This window comes from Mixophyes fleayi, chromosome 10 (genome assembly GCF_038048845.1).
Source record: "Mixophyes fleayi isolate aMixFle1 chromosome 10, aMixFle1.hap1, whole genome shotgun sequence".
Classification (NCBI taxonomy): Eukaryota; Metazoa; Chordata; class Amphibia; order Anura; family Limnodynastidae; genus Mixophyes; species Mixophyes fleayi.
This window is the reverse complement of record NC_134411.1, coordinates 40,027,054-40,045,269: the sequence shown is the minus strand read 5'-3', so window position 1 is coordinate 40,045,269 and position 18,216 is coordinate 40,027,054. Positions and strand designations below refer to the sequence as shown.

General features: G+C 38.7%; 1 protein-coding gene across 1 annotated transcript in view; it reads right to left on the bottom strand.

Moving 5' to 3' along the window:
* LOC142103362 (vomeronasal type-2 receptor 26-like) overlaps positions 1–18,216 on the bottom strand; it is a 106,318-nt gene that overhangs the window by 66,362 nt on the left and 21,740 nt on the right. Inside the window, exons 3-6 of the mRNA XM_075187424.1 lie at positions 17,065–17,280; positions 14,217–14,438; positions 8,655–8,778; positions 4,984–5,597 (exon numbers count right to left, since the gene is read on the bottom strand). Of these exons, the coding sequence (XP_075043525.1) occupies positions 4,984–5,597; positions 8,655–8,778; positions 14,217–14,438; positions 17,065–17,280 (1,176 nt within the window). The remainder of the gene's footprint in view (positions 1–4,983; positions 5,598–8,654; positions 8,779–14,216; positions 14,439–17,064; positions 17,281–18,216) is intronic.

Below are 18,216 nucleotides of genomic sequence, written 5' to 3'. Positions count from 1 at the left end.
CATCCTGTTGCTCCACACGGGTGACCAGATGCTGCAGCATCTCTTTGGCTGTAGGTTCCGTATCTGGGTCTGTCATGGCCTGATCTTACTGTCACGGGCACTAGGAGTCTTTACCCAGGGATCACCAGGTGATAAGCTTACCAGAGCAGTATAGGTGGTAATATGGTACTCTGGTAGCGGGGTGATCACAGAACAGGAGACAGCAGACGATAGAGATGCTCGGGAAAGTCTATGACTAGCAGCACTGGTAATATATATGTAGAAATACACGAGGAACTGAATGGACAAAGGACACGTGAGGGTAGTCAGTGGTCTGCGGTAGCAAGTTGTACCACTGCTATAGTGAGGAATGTCCAACAGAAACAAGGAGGTGATGAGAGTCAGCGGTCTGCGTTTAGCAAGTTGTACCACTGTCTGGGTGAAGGAATAGAGTCCAGGTGAAGGTATCCGGGGAGTCAGTGGTCTGCGTTAGCAAGTTGTACCACTGCTATGTGAGAGGACACTGGCACAGGTGACACAGGAAACAGGAATCAGTGGTCTGCCTCTAGCAAGTTGTACCACTGAATATATGAGTGAGGAGGAGCACGGGGAGAGACTGCAATACAGAGGATACACGGGCACCTTGAACTTGATCCACAATGACATGCACAATATAGTAATGACTGAACAGCACTGCAATAATACAAAGTCATAGAAACTATCCGGGCAAAAGATAACACAGTCAATGATGGCAAAAAGTCTCAGCGGATAGTAAGCTCCAGAGGAGAACAACTCAGTCCAGCAAGATATGCAATACACCAGCACAGTCAATGAGAAGTATGCATACCGTGGTTCAGGAGCAGGCTGTCAGACAGGAGTGCAGAGATACCTGAACGGCTGGAGGCCGGCAGGATGCGAAGTCCCTGGAGGGTGAAGCGGTAATCAAGTAGGTGCAGCGCACAGGTAGGTAGACCAGCAGGGGCACAAATACTCAGGAAGCAGTAGTATGTAGAACTGGACTCCTGGAGGACCCTGAAGAGTAGCGATGGTCTAGACGAGATGAAAGCAGTGAGGCGCAGATCCGATGCAGACTGGCGAGTAGACACCAGCAGGAACACTGAGAAGCACGGAGAGCGGATCAGCTGCTGCAGACACGAGTAGAACTGAGGAGTAGCAGCCAGCAGGACTCTGCAGGTACACGGAGGTAGCGGATAGCAACCAGCAGGTGCAGCCACGATGAAACACGGGAGAGTAGAGCTGAGCTGGAACTGTTGAGCACGGAGAGCAGCGGATAGGAATCAGTTGTAGCAGTCTCGAGGAAACACAGTAGAGTTGAGATGAGCTAAAGACTGTAGCACACGGCGGCAGCGGATAAGAATCAGCCAAACAGTCACGATGAAACACAGGAGAGTTGAAGTGGTCTGAGGACTATAGTGCACGGAGGCAGCGGATAGGAATCAGCTAACAGTCACGATGAAACACAGGAGAGTTGAAGTGGTCTGGAAACCACAGGAGTAGAAGTGGTCTGGAAACCACAGGAATCAGCAGCGCTGAATACACGAGGAAACACAGGAACACCTTCAGAGGCTCATGGGGAATGAGACTCCAAGATCAGGCAACAAGGTATTGACCACAGGTGCTTTAAATAGGGAGTGTTGCCTGATCAGCCAATTAAGTAAAGGGACAGGTACTGAAGGTTTTGAAAGGGCTGCGCATGCGCAGACCCTCAGGATGGTGGACGGCCACGGTTCCTAAACACACGGGAAGAAGCACTCACAGTCTGGTGAGTGACACTTGGTGATGGTTTAGAGAGTAAAGTTTCTATTTTTGCAGATGACACTAAACTCTGTAAGGTAATAAAATCAGAGCAAGATGTAGCTTATCTACAGAGGGAATTAAAAAAACTGGAGGATTGGGCGGCCAAATGGAATATGAGGTTTAACACAGATAAATGTAAGGTTATGCATTCAGGGATCAAAAACAAGAACGCAATCTATAAATTAAATGGAATTAATTTGGGAGAATCTATAATGGAAAAGGATTTGGGAGTGCTTGTAGACAGTAGACTTAGCAATAGTGCTCAATGTCAAGCAGCAGCTGCAAGGGCAAACAAAGTATTGGCATGCATAAAAAGGGGCATAGATGCAAGGGAAGACAGTGTAATTTTGCCACTGTATAAATCGTTGGTAAGACCTCATCTTGAATATGCAGTACAGTTCTGGGCACCACTCTATAAAAAAGATAATTTGGAACTAGAAAGGGTTCAGAGAAGGGCGACAAAATTGATAAAGGGTATGGAGTCATTAAGTTATGCGGAAAGGTTAGCCAGTTTAGGCATGTTTACTTTAGAAAAGAGGCGTCTAAGGGGAGATATGATTACTATGTACAAATACATTAAGGGTCAATACAGAGAACTTTCATGGGAACTTTTTACCCCAAGGACCATACACAGGACACGTGGTCATCCCCTAAGGTTAGAGGAGAGGAAATTTCACAACCAGCAAAGGAAGGGGTTCTTTACAGTAAGGGCAGTCAAGATATGGAATTCATTGCCAGGGATGGTTGTGATGGCAGATTCAATAGATATGTTTAAGAAAGGGTTAGACAAATTTTTAGTGGAAAGGTGTATCCAGGGATACGACCGTTAATTTAAAATAAAGGATAGTAGTGGATATAGGGTAAAAATTGGATTGCAATATTGAGTCTGGGGGGATTTTAAAATTGAAACAGATTGGCGGTTGCTTACTCTGGATTAATTTCAAATATAAGTGCAGGATCGCAGGAGATCCAAAATAGGTTGAACTTGATGGACTGGTGTCTTTTTTCAACCTCATCAACTATGTTACTATGTTACTATGTTACTATGTTACATTGTAAGGAATCATTTGTAGGAACAGAATTATTTTCAAATAATTATTAAAGGAGTCTGCTACCTACAACTTTATTTGTTCTGTTGCACAAAACCGTCATTAATTTCACTATGTATTTTCTTTCAGCATTTTATGCTTCTAACCATAGATGTATATAATCAGGGAAATATGTGAATACTTTTATTTCAAGCTATTATTCAAACACAGTTCTGTGCTGCAGGTTTCCTCCATTTGTTAGTATAATAATTATGGGATGATTGTTAAAATAGTGGTCTGTATCAGAGAGACAAATGTTATAGAAGGTAAAAGTTATACAGTTTGTTGCGTTGAGGTGTACAGTACCTACAAGAAAAACAAATGGCATACTACATGCACATCAGTTCCTGAAACATATCACATCAGCAGTAAGATAATGTTACATTACAGAATGAGAGTTCTCAGATGAACTTTCAAAACCAAGAGTTAAAAAGAAATGTTTTATGCCTCATACTTACTGGCACTAAATGACATGCATTTACTAGTATAAACAGGGAAGCCCAGGAATGAATAATCACCCTCAGGGGTTGATTAATTAATTCAGAATATTTGCGCATGTGCCCATCTGCTCCTAATGCTGGCATTAGACAGGACGGCGTCCCAACCGTTGCCTTAGCAACGGCCTGGGCAAAAGCAGGAAGGGACGTCCTGGCCGTCTCCATGGCGTTCTGCGAGCACAGTGAGTCACAGCGGCTAGAGGCACCGCCTGGGCTCCTGACACAGGGGTCTAAGTTGAAAAATGGGCGTTCATTAGACTCTGCTCCTCTTCTCCAGCACCAAACCCATCTGACAACAGAGAATCCACTAAACTAGTGATGATCATAACGTTTAGATTATGATGAATTGAGAAAGAAAATATTTATTTCAGAATTTCTTTCCCCCCCCCCCCAATTGGAGGATTAAGAGGATTAGAATATAAATTTATGATATAAACTTTAATTTTTGTAGCAGTATGGTATTTTCCTTTAATTATGAAACAAGATGGAGTCTATCATTGATTTCTATATGTCTCTTTATGAACAGATACTAAGTGTGTGATGTTTCATCACATTATTTACTTGTCTTTATTGGCCATTTTTTCCATAAACATAGTATAGTGGACTATGTCCTTCAATCCAGCTCAAACAATGGTTATTTAAGGTAATGTTGGTTTTACAACAGACAGAGAGTATTTGTGTATTCTTAAGTATTTGTTGTAATGTTTGTTATTAAGCAATATATGGATATAATTGCTCAGTTTGCAAACTTAGCTGTTTTACTCTGAATGATAATGTCATCAGAGTATTCTAGGATGCATGATTCAACCTGCTTGTTGAATGTGGGGTCTCCATGCTGGAAATCCAGGGAATTACATGTGTGTCTAACAAGTTATCGAAGCTAAGTATTTTAATTTTCATATTAATTATTAAATCTTTTTCTAATACGTAGTTTGTGAGTGTATCATTCTTTCTTTGTGCTAGTATTTCATGATTGTAATCTTGCAACCTGATACAACTTTGCATGTACATTACACTCAGATTTGGAACAGTTGATAAAATATACATTGTATAAAATGATAAAAAATATTTCAAATGTTTTGCCTACTTGCCTGCATGATGTAGCCATGTTTAAGGGTAGAGAATGAAAGGTCATATTTACTGTCTATTAAAGCCATTATTCAAAGCCTTTATTTTCTTTTTTTAACAGATTTTCCTTTTTACACCCACAGTTATTTTGTGTTAGTCTTTAATTTATGTACCATGGCTTCATCTCATTTATAATAACAACATATTGTGCACATACTTATGTGTAGAGTAAAGTTTCACAATTACGTATTTCTATCATGCAGATACAGTTTTCTGTTCAGTTCAGGTCTACATAATATAATATAACATTTAGGAAAAAATATACAGCCTAAAAGTCCAGCGTTTGAGGTCAATATGGAAAAGATCTCCACAGCCACCATGTATTTCCCTTTGGTGCTCAGATAAGCCGGGATCATTGCAATCCAGACACTACAGAACACCAGCATGCTGAAGGTGATGTATTTGGCCTCATTAAAACTGTCCGGTAATGTCCGGGCTATAAAGGCTGTAATAAAACTCACAGCTGCCAGAACCCCCATATAACCCAGGACAGAGTAGAACCCAATAACTGAACCTTCATTACACTGAACAATGATCTGTCCCTGATAAGAGTGTGTGTCCAGCTCCTGGAAGGGGGGGGAGATAGACAACCAACTAACAGAGATCATAACTTGGACAGATGAGCAGATAAAGACTACACAATTGGGCAGTTTCACTCCCATCCATTTCCTCCACACACTGCTGGGTTTGGTGGCTTTGAAAGCGATGCAAACCATTATAGTCTTGGCCAACACAGAGGAGACAGCTATGGAGAAGAGGATTCCAAAAGAGATCTGACTCAGCATGCAGGTTATATCCACAGGACGACCGAGGAACAGGAACACACAGAGGAAGCTCAGCATGATGGAGATCAGGAGAAGGAAGCTGAGGTTCTTGTTATTAGCTTTTACAATAGGTGTATCCTGATGTGATATAAAAATTCCCAATATTAGCTGAGTTGTGAAGCAGAAGAAAACTGAGACAGAAATGAAAACTGCAGAGATCTCATCATTTGTGTAAGACAGAAAGTCTTCACTTTTGGGAATGCACAAATCCCTCTTTATATTCTGCCATTCATCATCCTGACATTTACGACAATTTTCACTGTCTGCAAAATGACAAATAATAGAGTCAATCTATTAATATCAGGTCCAGTCTGCACTTTCCAATAATACAAGCATAGCAAAACCTGAAATGAGCTCAGAAAGTTCAGACAGGAACTTTATAAACAATGGAAATAGAAGAAAATGTGTCCTTAAATGTCCCCAGTTTTACCCCAACCACAACACACAAAAGAATGAGATAAGGAAACGGGGATATCTTAATTATGGACATTGTTAGGTATAAGCCCCTCTAGCCACTCCCTGATTAGACATCTTATCATATATTCCAACCGTCATACAATATATCACCGCTATTCTGACAGGAAACCGCTACTGAACCCCTTTATCGGTCACAAACCGCACTCTGCGCACTTGTGACTTGGAAGCTTACTGTAAGGGAACACACAGGATTCCAGACCCAAATCTCACATTCACCTCTTTCTCTAAGGCTACAGATTTTGCTGGTCCCGTCCCAACACAAACGCAGGCTTCACACCTCTCAGCAACTGCCTCCAGCTACGAATAAGGCCCGTAGCAAACCTATGACTTAATCACCCAATTGCGCACACTCTGTGCTGTGGTAGCTAAATAGTTAACTCTTCTCACTCTGGTATCTAAAGAGTTAATCCCGCCAAGCAATCTGTCTCTTCTAAACAGGCTAACGGATTTGTTTAGAGCAATAAGGACAGAACTATTAAATTTTAGATTTAATATACAAAAAGTACAGTGCTTACAGATAATAAAAACAGATAAAGATTTGACATACAAATAAAAAATTGCAAACAGTTATAAAATCAAAAGGGATCACAGTACAGAGCATTACATACATATAATAATCTGTATGCCTGGGGCAGACAGAAAAGATGGACAGTCCTTCAATTAGATTGATCCCCAAGAAGCTGACAGTTTGCTCCTCTAGAACACAGGTTTTTAAGCAAAATGAAATGGGATGGTCTTCACAGGGGCAGCGTTTAATGCTAATAGGGGGCAGGGATGTCCCCTGGGTGTCGCTATACTTTGCTCACAAATATTCCCAAAGTCTTGACCTGTGGGTAAGTCTTCACAGATATTTCCCAGAGAAATAACTCCCCCTTCAATAAACCGATCATAATCTCCCGCACATTTAAATGCCAAACATGATGGAATTATGACAATGTGACATACCTTTTCCAAAGATATGTGATTTTAGCTGTTCACGGATACCCCCCATACTTGTCATTCACAACCCTGGTGTGTTTTCTGCTCCTCAGTATGTAGTGCCACACAGATTTCCCAAAATATGAAAAATGAATTAATTTCCTTTCAAGTTCATATTTCTATGTACCTGCATAAAGACCATAGAGGTTTTATACAAGAGTCTCCAAGATTCTCACCTAGGCATATGGCTCTCCAATTTACACCTAGCGGTTAGTTTGTGTTTACAACCCTAATGAAAGGAAGTCAATTCGCTAGGGAAATACATGATCAAATACAATGGATGTCTGTGATCTGCATATCTTAAGCTGGTCTCTTCACAAAGGGTTTGCTTAACTTAATCACCTCCTACTGGGCTCATTGTTTCCTTAAAAAAAAAGATTTGGTCACACATTTATCTAAGTTGAAGATCAGGTTAATTTATGTACCCATGCAAAGTTTTATTTGGGCCCTGACATTCAATATTCTATTTCATCATATCAGATTTATGCTCTCATCCTGACAGACATCAACAAATAAAGTGAGGAATGACAAGTTAATGAGAAGATCACTTTTGATTTAAGTATAATACAACCATTAAAATCCAGAATAAATTGTGATTATTAATAATTACAAAATATAGTACTTTATCTGATAAAGAAAGATAATTTTTGTAGTAATACCAATAATATTCGTTCTGTACAAAGTAGATAAAAATATGGAAAACCCTCCGGGAAGACCAACTGTGGCTGTCACATACGCGGTCACTTCCAATCTGTCTCACTTTACAGATCACCATCTGCAGGTATATAGTCTGGAAATTAAGGGCTATTTGAAAGTCATCATTGGCATTATAAATAAGCTAAATAGTACAGCTTGGAAAGAGAGTTATTACTTAGTCATTGCTGTTTGTTCCTTCCACGGTATTATTAGACACAATTTGAATTTACAGGCTGTCAGATATTTTCTAGATAACAGAACATTGAGTGTGGATTTGAAGTCCTTAATGATAGATGGCATCTATTCCATTTTGAACAATAACCTTATGTTTTTATAATAAATATTACACCCAGAAGGTTGGAACTGCTATGGGGACCAGGTTTGCTCCAAGTTACGACAATATATCCATGGGCCATTGGGAGGACATGCATGTCTGGAATAGCCATTGGTATGGGGTGTAGTGATCTGGTAGCTCAATATTGAAGACATTATTTTTATTTGGGACGGTGAAAGGGAGAAATTAGACCAGTTCTGTGCATATCTTCAACAATAAAATTGTGATTGATTGGACATTCATATTAGAACGGAAAAAGGATTTTTTTTTAGATTTGATCATTTATATTGAACATCATTCCATTTGCACTAGAGTTATATTAAACAGATGAATTGCAGTGTCTATATACATGTCAATATAATAATAATAATAATAATAATAATAATAATAATAATGAATTAGAGGGAATTAGCAATAAATATTTTTAAATTAGGCTACAGAGATAAATAATTTTTTATTGACAAATGATATGATCTGGAGAAGGTAAAAAAGTCTTTAATTGTAATAACCGCCATTGGAAGAGAAGATATAATCCATATATAAGGGGTTACAGACAATAATATAAAGATATGGAAACATTTGTGAGAAAACATTGGAGACTGAAAATCAACAATAAGTTCCATCAGCCACCAACAGGAAATAACTGTGGGAGACAAGTAAGTATAATTTTTACTTCTTTGATCCCCCTGTGTTACTAAGGACAAGTTCCAATCATTCTAAGCACTGAAGAGGTTAAACACTAATTATTGTATTTGAATAATTTTTAACTTAATAATAATATGTAATATACATTGTACTTATTTGTTTGCAGGTTTATATAGTACAAAAAATGTACCAATTGTATTTGATATTTCTCCAACGGAACACGGAGCACAGTCATAACAGCAGGGATGTATTCCAGGTGTTGAGATCCTTTTGTTCCCAGGTAAACACATTTCTGAGCAGCGAGAGACTGGAATCTGTGATGGAGACAATATATTTGATAAATTTTGAAAATGATTTTATGGACATCTTTAATTTATACTGTACAAGACATTTACAAAAGTGGAAAGGCAGATTTTTTAAGGGAATTTCTAAATATATTTCTTCCACTGTAGTTAAACATTTGAATGAACAATATGTCACAAGTAAAAAGACAGCCCTGATATCCCCTCATTTTCATAATTCATTTGTGGCATAAATGGGGCTTATCCGAGCAGTGCTAAAGTGGCATTGTCTCCTGACCCAGACTCTGGCTACATTCTTGACAACTCTCCTGCTCATTCCCTGATACCTTCGTGGCTCTCCTGGTTTTGACTCCTTGGCTCGTTTGACCCTCCTCTATTCTGTCTCCTACGGATCGCTACACCACCTCATACCTCCTGACAAGAACTTGAGGCTTGCTTATCATGGTTTACCCTGTACCTCATGCCTCCTGACTAAGCCAGACCTCTCTGCTTCTCCAACCACTGAATTAGGTCTGCTATCCAGCTTATCTGTACTGCTTCTACAAGTTGTGTTCTCATTTGTGACTCTCTGACTTATTCAGCCATTTTACCAGTACATCCTGCTCTCCTATCCTAGTAGCTACCTGGACCGTGGTGTATTCCTGCTGCAGTTCATTGCACCTTCTGATCCAGTCTCTTGCTGCAGCTACCTGAACCCTGGTGTTTCCTGCCGCAGAACATCGCACCCTCTTTTCCAGTTTCTTACTGTTGCTACCTGGACTCTGCTGTCGACCTGCTGCAGATTATCTACCCATCTGATCAATTCTTCTGCTTGCTGCTACCCGGACCTCGGTGTACACCTACCACAGACATTTCTTTCTGCACTCACCACTGGATCTCGCTGAGTACCTAACTGGAGGGCCGTGACCTGCGAGGCGGAAGCCGCTAAGCCCAAACTCCCTAGCGGGGCTTACTGGTACAAACCTTCTGTCCCACTACATTGCGCACCTCCCTGTAGGTGGCGCTGAACCTAGCGGGCTCTAGAATCCCACAGATACCCGTGGACCGTGACAGGCATAAGATGGACGTGTTTTAAATGTCTTATGAACGGCGTATCTTGCCTCATTTTGATTGTATCAATAAATAATCTATAATAGCTGAAGAACATATAGGAATCTATAATTAAATTCTTTCTTTATATTAAGTGAATCTGAATATTCTATATTCTTTACCAAAGTCACATGATCAGCTGTTCACAATTGAGGACTGTATAGTGCATCAACGATAATCCTTTGTTCCTCTTTCCTTTCTTTGTGTTATAAGATACGCCAATCATAAGAAATGTAAAACACGTCTATAGCCAATTAGTGCTGAAGGATAAGCACTTAGAATGGGGCTTAGATGAGAAACCAGAAGTAATGGTGGAACGCAAGACGTGCCCACCACCTTCTGCTAATAATTTGAAGTACTCTCACAACGAAGCCTGCCACACAAACCAGAAATGGCTGTGGAACAGACGCGTGGTTCCTCGATCTCTATTACCACTGGGATTTAATGAAGTCTTATTGAAAATAAGAAGGGAAACATGCATAAATATCATATAAAAACTTTAGAATAAGAGAAGACAAATATTATAAATAAGTTTTGTTCAGATTATGGTATGACATATGATATCTTACATGTTTTACAAATAATGACCTTCTGACCCAAGAACTTGTGAAATGGAGACTTTCTGTATAAAAGGGAGTCAATATTACGAAGCCCTATCCCTGATAAAGACCTATATAGTAAGGTTGAAACGCATCAATTTAAAGGGCTGCAAAAACTGGAACAAAGGGGGACCCTCTAATACCATCTGAGATACCAGAGGAGTAGAGACTGTTGCAGATTTCCCGGGAATCTTATTTACATCACATTCACTCTTGTCTCCATTTGGAAGGAACCGTAATATAGCACCATGTTCCAGCTTTCCAATGTATGAGGATCAAATGTGAAATAAATACATTTTCTCGATGAAAACGGTCTCACACTAGGTCTGTTTTCTCATTTACTTTTCTGCATGTCAACATTGAGAGATTTATTTAAGAAGATCAACAAATAACACCACAGAGGAAAAGGAGATTTAACAAGCACTTTGATACAACGTCTTTTTCACCTCTTGTTCTCTTGAGTGCACACACAAAAGGGGAATTTACAAGTGAAGGAAGAATAATACAACAAATTTTTGACATCTCATAATTACTGAAGGCGATTTTTAAGTTGGTCGTCTAGTAAGTGGATTTCCATAAGAGATACACAATGGAAGCACGAGTCACATGGATATATTTTTTCACAGAAAGAATTACCATTTGAATCATTTGTGATATGAATAGCTGTTTCTTTTTGTTTGAAGCAATATTACACTATGTTCTGTTTTTTTTTTTTTTTTTTTATGTCCCATATCACTTTGAATATTATATGTGGAATGGATATCACAAAGCAGTGAAAAAGGATCTACACTACAGCAAAATATAAGTATTTGTTTTTGTTATCACAATATTTATATATTCTACACATTTTAGTCTATGTGAATACAGGCAGTAGCGCTGGAAACTCTGCATATATTCTTCTATATACACAGTATCTCCCACTTCTCCCCCTTTCAGCAGGGGTCTATCAATGGACACTTTAACTGTTAGACATACTGTCTCTGTTACTTTGATTAGGCAATATAATGGCTTCACTTAATTAGCTATTTGGCTGGATATACTTAACAATATTATATCACGGAATAACATGATACTTCACACTTGTGTGAAACATTAAAACATTTGATACATTGTATCTGCAGCCTTACACAATAAACGTCTGAGGTATATTTTGATACAATAACATTTCTATTAATACATATTAATTCCTTTCCCAAGGCTATTTCAGCCAGTATAGTATTGTAGAGGCACAATGCATATCATCTGACCTAATTACCTCTCTGATTAACTGATGACCTAGATAATTAACTTGGGCTGCCAGCTAACTATCTTATCAATCACTCATACATTGTTCTGATTACTAGCAGCCCAGATCCATGTTGCATCTCATAACAATGGACACTAGAGACAAATGGCAATTACCTTAGCTAACACAAGGAGAAATGACTTCTGCTGTCCTGTTATTTTCATACAATATGGCAATATTCTCCTTTTTGCTGATACGTACAATATTACAGGTAACAGAAAGGACAAAATGTACCTAAAAACATGAAATAACAATACACATAATACATCGATGTCCTGGTGTATATACTGAGACTGGGCCAAGGATTAAAAAGTACATAAACCTGCGAGAAACTGGTGATGAATAAAAAGTCCTCAGTGCAGTGGGACCTTGTTTCATCACAGTTGCTATAAAACTTTTGTCTTGGTGCAGTTTTGCTTTACCAGTGTCAATATATTAAGCAACACTTACTGATGGTCACTAGACCCCAATTTCCCTCCTACAGATACATTTGTCAGTGAGAAGTAAAACTAGGATTGATTCCTTGTGTGTTGGTTCCTCAACTAATTGCTTGTGAGATTTCCACATAAACAATCCATAATGTTACTATTCTTGGCTAACATATGAGTTGGTGGATTCATATATTGCTTCCCTGACCTTCTTGAATATTAGCTCTCATGAGTTTGGTCCTCCTATCTCCTCATCATCTATGTAACGTTTCCTGTTTTTTAATTGCGTCTTTTAATATAGTTGTTTTCTCTATTGTCCCTTCTCGTATTGATTTTTACTGATTGTTTCTCTTATGCAGCGATACTGATTCTGTGGTGCCTAAATAAACTGTGATGATGATCTCTCCAATTCCTTTTCTTGTCCTGATGGTTTACAAATTGTTCCTATTCAAAGATCTTCTCTCATCAGTTTCTAGAGTTGCCAAAATATTCCCAATCCTATCTACAGTGTCCTGTATTATAGTTGCATTAATCTCATTCTTTACATAAAAACACCTCCGATTTCATTACTCCTTTACTTCTTGTCACTATTATTATCAGTACACTTTTCATAATTTTTAGGAGACCAGAGGGTTCTACTATTTTGTTCAATATTTCCTCTTAAATAGTTTAAATAATGACCAGTGAAAGAACACGGTGCTTACAAAATCTAACCTCAGTGATTATAACACTGGCCTTAAACAAATAGTCAATAAAATAAGCAACAACATTAAAAAGTGCCCTTACTTTATACAAATTGAAATTTTTCAAACGACTCACCACCTATTACACTTCCATTTCAGTTGGCACTTTAAGAGTTAATGTATTCCTTATACACTATTCACAAACCAAATGCAAGAATAGAAGGAGTCAGTCTATTTAATTGGCTAATGTTAAACTGTATACACCAAAGCATAATTATGCTAAGGATTCGAGTGGTGATAGCAGCAAAAGCCCCTCTTACTGTGGGTAGAGTGTGCAGAGAGAGTGGGAGGCAGTATGTATGGAGATGAGGGTGGAGATGTATGGAGCAGTGGAGTTGGAGAGGGCATTGTATGTGTGGGTGAAGAGCTTGAAGAGGATTATGTAAGGGAAGGTGAACCAGTGCAAGTCTTGGCAGAGAGAGGAGGCAGAAGTGAATCGGGGAGAGAGGAAGATAAGTCTAGTGACAGTATTAAGTGTAGATCAAAGAGGAGCGATATGCGAGAAGGGAAGGAGGCTAGTAAGGAAAAGGTTTCAGTAGTCAAGACTAGAAATGTTCAGTGAGTAGATCAGCGTTTTGATGGGTGGTGGCTGGAGGGAGAGGGGGGTGGAGAGGTAGGAGTGGCAGAAGAGTGATGGAAGAAGGACATTTAATATCTGCCTCCGTTTTGGAAGGGAAAGAGGAGGCAAAGCCAGTGGCAGTAATGGAGGATAGGAGGGGTGGAAGGGGCAAAGGAGTGTGTTGAAAGTGGAAAAAAAGTGGCAGGGATTGGAGGATTGTGAAGAGATGAGAGACAACGAAACTGACAGTTTGGCAAGAGTCCTCTCTCCTCCTTACATTTCTTACTTTGTATGATCTCCTATGCTCCTGTTAGGACCAGGGCACCGAATGGGGGGAAGGGGGTTGTCGGGTACAATGAACTTGTGGCCAGGCCTGCCTGTGTAGGTGTGGTACCCTCCTCCCCTCTTTCATCGGCTGTTGAAAGGGCCTCAAGAGTTTATTGTACCTGAAATAACTCTTGGCCGCCCAGGTTAAGACTACAGCAACAACTGAGTCCAAAGACACAGCCTACAGGGAGCTGCACTGAAGTGACCTTCTGTTTCTTACTATGGATTGAATTCTTGGAATAGGAATCTGTGGCCGCTATGACCGGAGCACGGGATAAGGACTTCAAGGGATCTATTACATCCGAAATAGGTAAGTGAAAATGTACATCTAATATCTGAACACATCATCTATAGACATATTATTTACAGAAGCAACAATTGATATATATAAATATTAAGTAACCAGTTGTTGCACCTAACCTGATTGTCATCGTTCTTCCATATTATTGCACTTTCATTGATGAAAAGCTGCTGATCATTATCTGATGCTGTGAATTCACCAACTTTCAATGATCTCACTACCATAGTTTCTCCCATTATCCAATTATAAATATTATATTCAGTGACAAAATCTCCATTTTCATCAAATACTAGAGTTGAGTCATTAGGAGAATATTTAAGATTCTTCAAATAGTGATGCAACTTTAAAACAAAAGAATAAATGCAGCAAGAATACCATATTGTAACAATATGTGGATAACTTAAAATGTCCAATAGACAATTTAAGATTATGGTTGTTTAGATTAAGATAAATTAGAGATTAAGTGTATATTTAATATATTCAACATAAGATATGTAAAAAAATAACAATTGTAGAGCACCTTCTCCTTCAGTCACTGTGAAGAGCTCTGTCACAAAAAGTGAATAGGACGCAAACATGAATAGGAAGCAGTGTCGGACTGGCCCAGCAGCGTCCCGGGGAGATCCCCTGTGGGCCCGATTGTCCCGCCCCTTTTGCTAGTGGGAGGGTCTGGAAAACGATCACCAGGGCCCCACAGATGTAGATGTGTAGGAGCAGCCTGTGCTGCTGGTAATACAGATGAGCTTCCTGTTTATGCAGGAACTCCTCACTGCCTCTGCAGTGCTCTGATTGGCTGACACAACCACTCAGCCAATCAGAGCATAGACACACCCCCTACCCATACTGTGTAAATAGAGAGAGGGCCAGTCGAATAACTTCTTGTTTCATCACACAATAGAGATATGGCATCTAAAATGCGTTAAAGTTTTGCAAGAAAGGACTTTCTTGTTTCATGTGGCGTTGTGACAGAGGCTTAGATATTACTACATGCTACATGATATGCTTCAATATGGCACTAGTCATGTCGTCTGTGAGCTGGTCCACTAGTCACACACTCAGTTGGCTGGCCACACCTCCTCTGGTGGGCCCCTAACATTGCATTCCACAGTGGGCCCTTTATGTCCCAGCCTGACACTGATCGGACTTATAAGGAAGATGGACACTATGTAATTAGAGAGGGGCTCAAGATTTTAAGATCTTGCCCAAATATTTCATGTTCACACATTCTGAACAAATTTCTGGAGGGAGACAGTTTAGTGCAAGTTTTAGACTGAACGCACAAGAATGAAAAGAAATTACAAAGGTTATAACAGAAAATAGTAAAAGAGAAAATGACATCAATAGACAAACACACCTGTATTATAGCGTCAATATACAGTGCCGCACTTTCCCTTATTGTCTACAAGTAGGTGAATATGTTGTATACTAAGGACCAGTCCATCTACTTAATATATAGTATATAATCTAATTTTATGCACAGAATCTTCTAGTTTCACAGTCTTATTCTAGATATGTCCATAAATATATAATTCAAGGAAAGTCTGTCAAGATCTATTGCCAATAGTTCTTTTGTCCAAATGTACAGTTCCAAGGTACTTTCCTAAATCAGTCTCTGCAGTTATTTTTAGCCAACCTATTCTCTCACTTGTTATCTGTACCTGCTTTCTCTCCACACAAAATCATTACACATAACTGGAGTTTTTTATCCTATCCAATAGTGAGTTACCTCGGAATAAACCAAAAATCAAGATAAGTAGCTTATCTGAAATCCGACGGCTTCTAATTGAAGAATGGTGATACTCACGCTTGGGATCTGAAGTGCATCCTCTGATGACTCCTCCAATTTTCTGTGCAGCCTCTTAGTGTATGCAAGTAGGAGTGTTGCTAAATTAGTGAGTCACTGGGCTAGTTCTATAAAATCACTTTTTATTGATTAACGATACATCCATGCTGTATATCTATAGTGACAGTCATTGTTAGTTATAGAATTGCTGCCATCAACTTTCTACCTGTGTTCTGCAGTGGAACTCACTGACTTCCGGGTCTTGTAATTGCCCAGTCTACAGTATAATATTGGAGAGTCCGGTGAGTTTCACCTAATAATTACACTTCTTCAGTGATTTGTGTCAGTATCAAATGTCTGGATTTTCTTAAGGCTCTCTGTGGTTCCCAGGTTCACTAAGTCAGTTCACCAGAAATCTGAACAATATTTCTAAAGTAATACATTGATTTGAAAATGAAAGCCTTTGATATTTCCTCATCTTTATACTATGTAATATGTATTTAATTATATACTTTATGTGGAAGCTACTTTTAGTTTTAGATTTTTTAGTTGGAGACCAAAAGTTATAAATATATTTTTCTTACGTGATGTCTAAAATAATAGAGTTTAGTTTCCCTTTTCTGATGCTCATTGTCCAGGACTAAGCGCATGTTACGTAGAGCGCGAGCAATAACCAAGACTACTAAATACACTCGTGGGTAAATCCCATAGTAGGAAAACTGGCGAAGTCGTATAATCAGCTCTTTTCCGGAACATTTAACAAGATTTGGTCCTCCATATATGGAGCCATAATAATGACACACTTCACTGTTTTTTGACCAGCAACCATAGTATAATACACAAATATGTTCAAGCAACTTATCATCAGGGTAATTTTCAGGACTGAATTTCTTAAAGAATGTAAAAATATCAAGAAATGTTATTGGTATATTTTCAATTGCCAAACTACCATTAAATATTGGGAAATACTGATCCATGAGAAACTTATTATTTGCCCAGTGAGGATTCAGGACTAAGGTCTGGTCCATAAACAGATTATATAATTTCTCTAGACATTTTAGGAAAGACTGAGAAAACGTTCCACAAAGTACTATAACTTTGACAGTTGATTTTGAAAATATTTCAGTAATCCTGTTTATTATCCAATTTTTATTATAAATATTCATTTTTATGGTGAAAGCGACACAGATGCGTCTTTTGGCCGCATAATTTATCAGCAGTTGGGTTTCTGTATCTCCGCTGTCATCATCGGAGGCTAAAATTCCAATCCACGTCCACTCAAAATATTCTAGAAGTTTACATAACATTGAATAAATAGTGCGCTCGTTTTGAACAGCTCGTAAAAATCTTGGATACAAATCTCTGTCACTTAACACAGAATTTGTTGCACCATAGCTGATCTACAACAAATAAGGAACAAATAAATTCTACAAGTAATTTAATAAAGTTGTTTTAAAATATATTTTAAAGTAACAAACATTCATTAGTACAGATGTTTGTTAAATGTGATGTCATACTTGTCTTAATTAGAAATGGCTATAAAATCGATATGTCAACATGGCCGGTTAAATATTGTCTGTTACAATCTTATCTAGAGATGAGTAAAACTCCAGCGGACATCTATAATGAACATTTGTTAAATTTATGGTTATGTTTGAAAATTGTATAGAATTTCTAGTTACAAAAAAAAATCTATGCATCCATGTTGTATTCAATATTATTTTGAAATAGAGTATTTCAATATCTTAATTATGTACTAGTCCAATAGAACATTACTATATAAATATTGAAGAGCTTTATTTTTGTCTTACAACTTAAGAGCCGTCTCTCTACGTTTCTGCCTTTTATCCCTCGAGCGCTGCTCTGAGATTATGTGATCAAATAACTGAGTGGAACCTCACACTGATCATTGTTCTATGGTAAATATAATTTGTTTATTTCCTCTTCGGACATCCAGGCAGCCCTGATCAATGAGATGTACCAAAGCAGTAATAATATAAGGTGGACCGATAATCAGTGACACCAAATTGAATGCACAAAATAAAATATTTATATCAAGTCTGAAGGATCCTCCTTCAAAACAAAGTTTCATTTACTTTTGTCACATCTGTAACCTCTGGGGATGCTGCAATTGGACTTGTGCACCCAGGGGCTAATAATCACAATTGCATCAGTAAGAAAAGAGATGGATATAGCTATTTACCAGTCCAGGAAGAGGAACTACATCTCCCACAAGGCTGTTGTGAAAAGGGGCCAGGGCTTAAGAAGACTGAGAAACCAGAGGGCGGAGAGAGAGAGAGGGGCATCCTGGGAGAGACTGAGCTGTGGGACCAGCC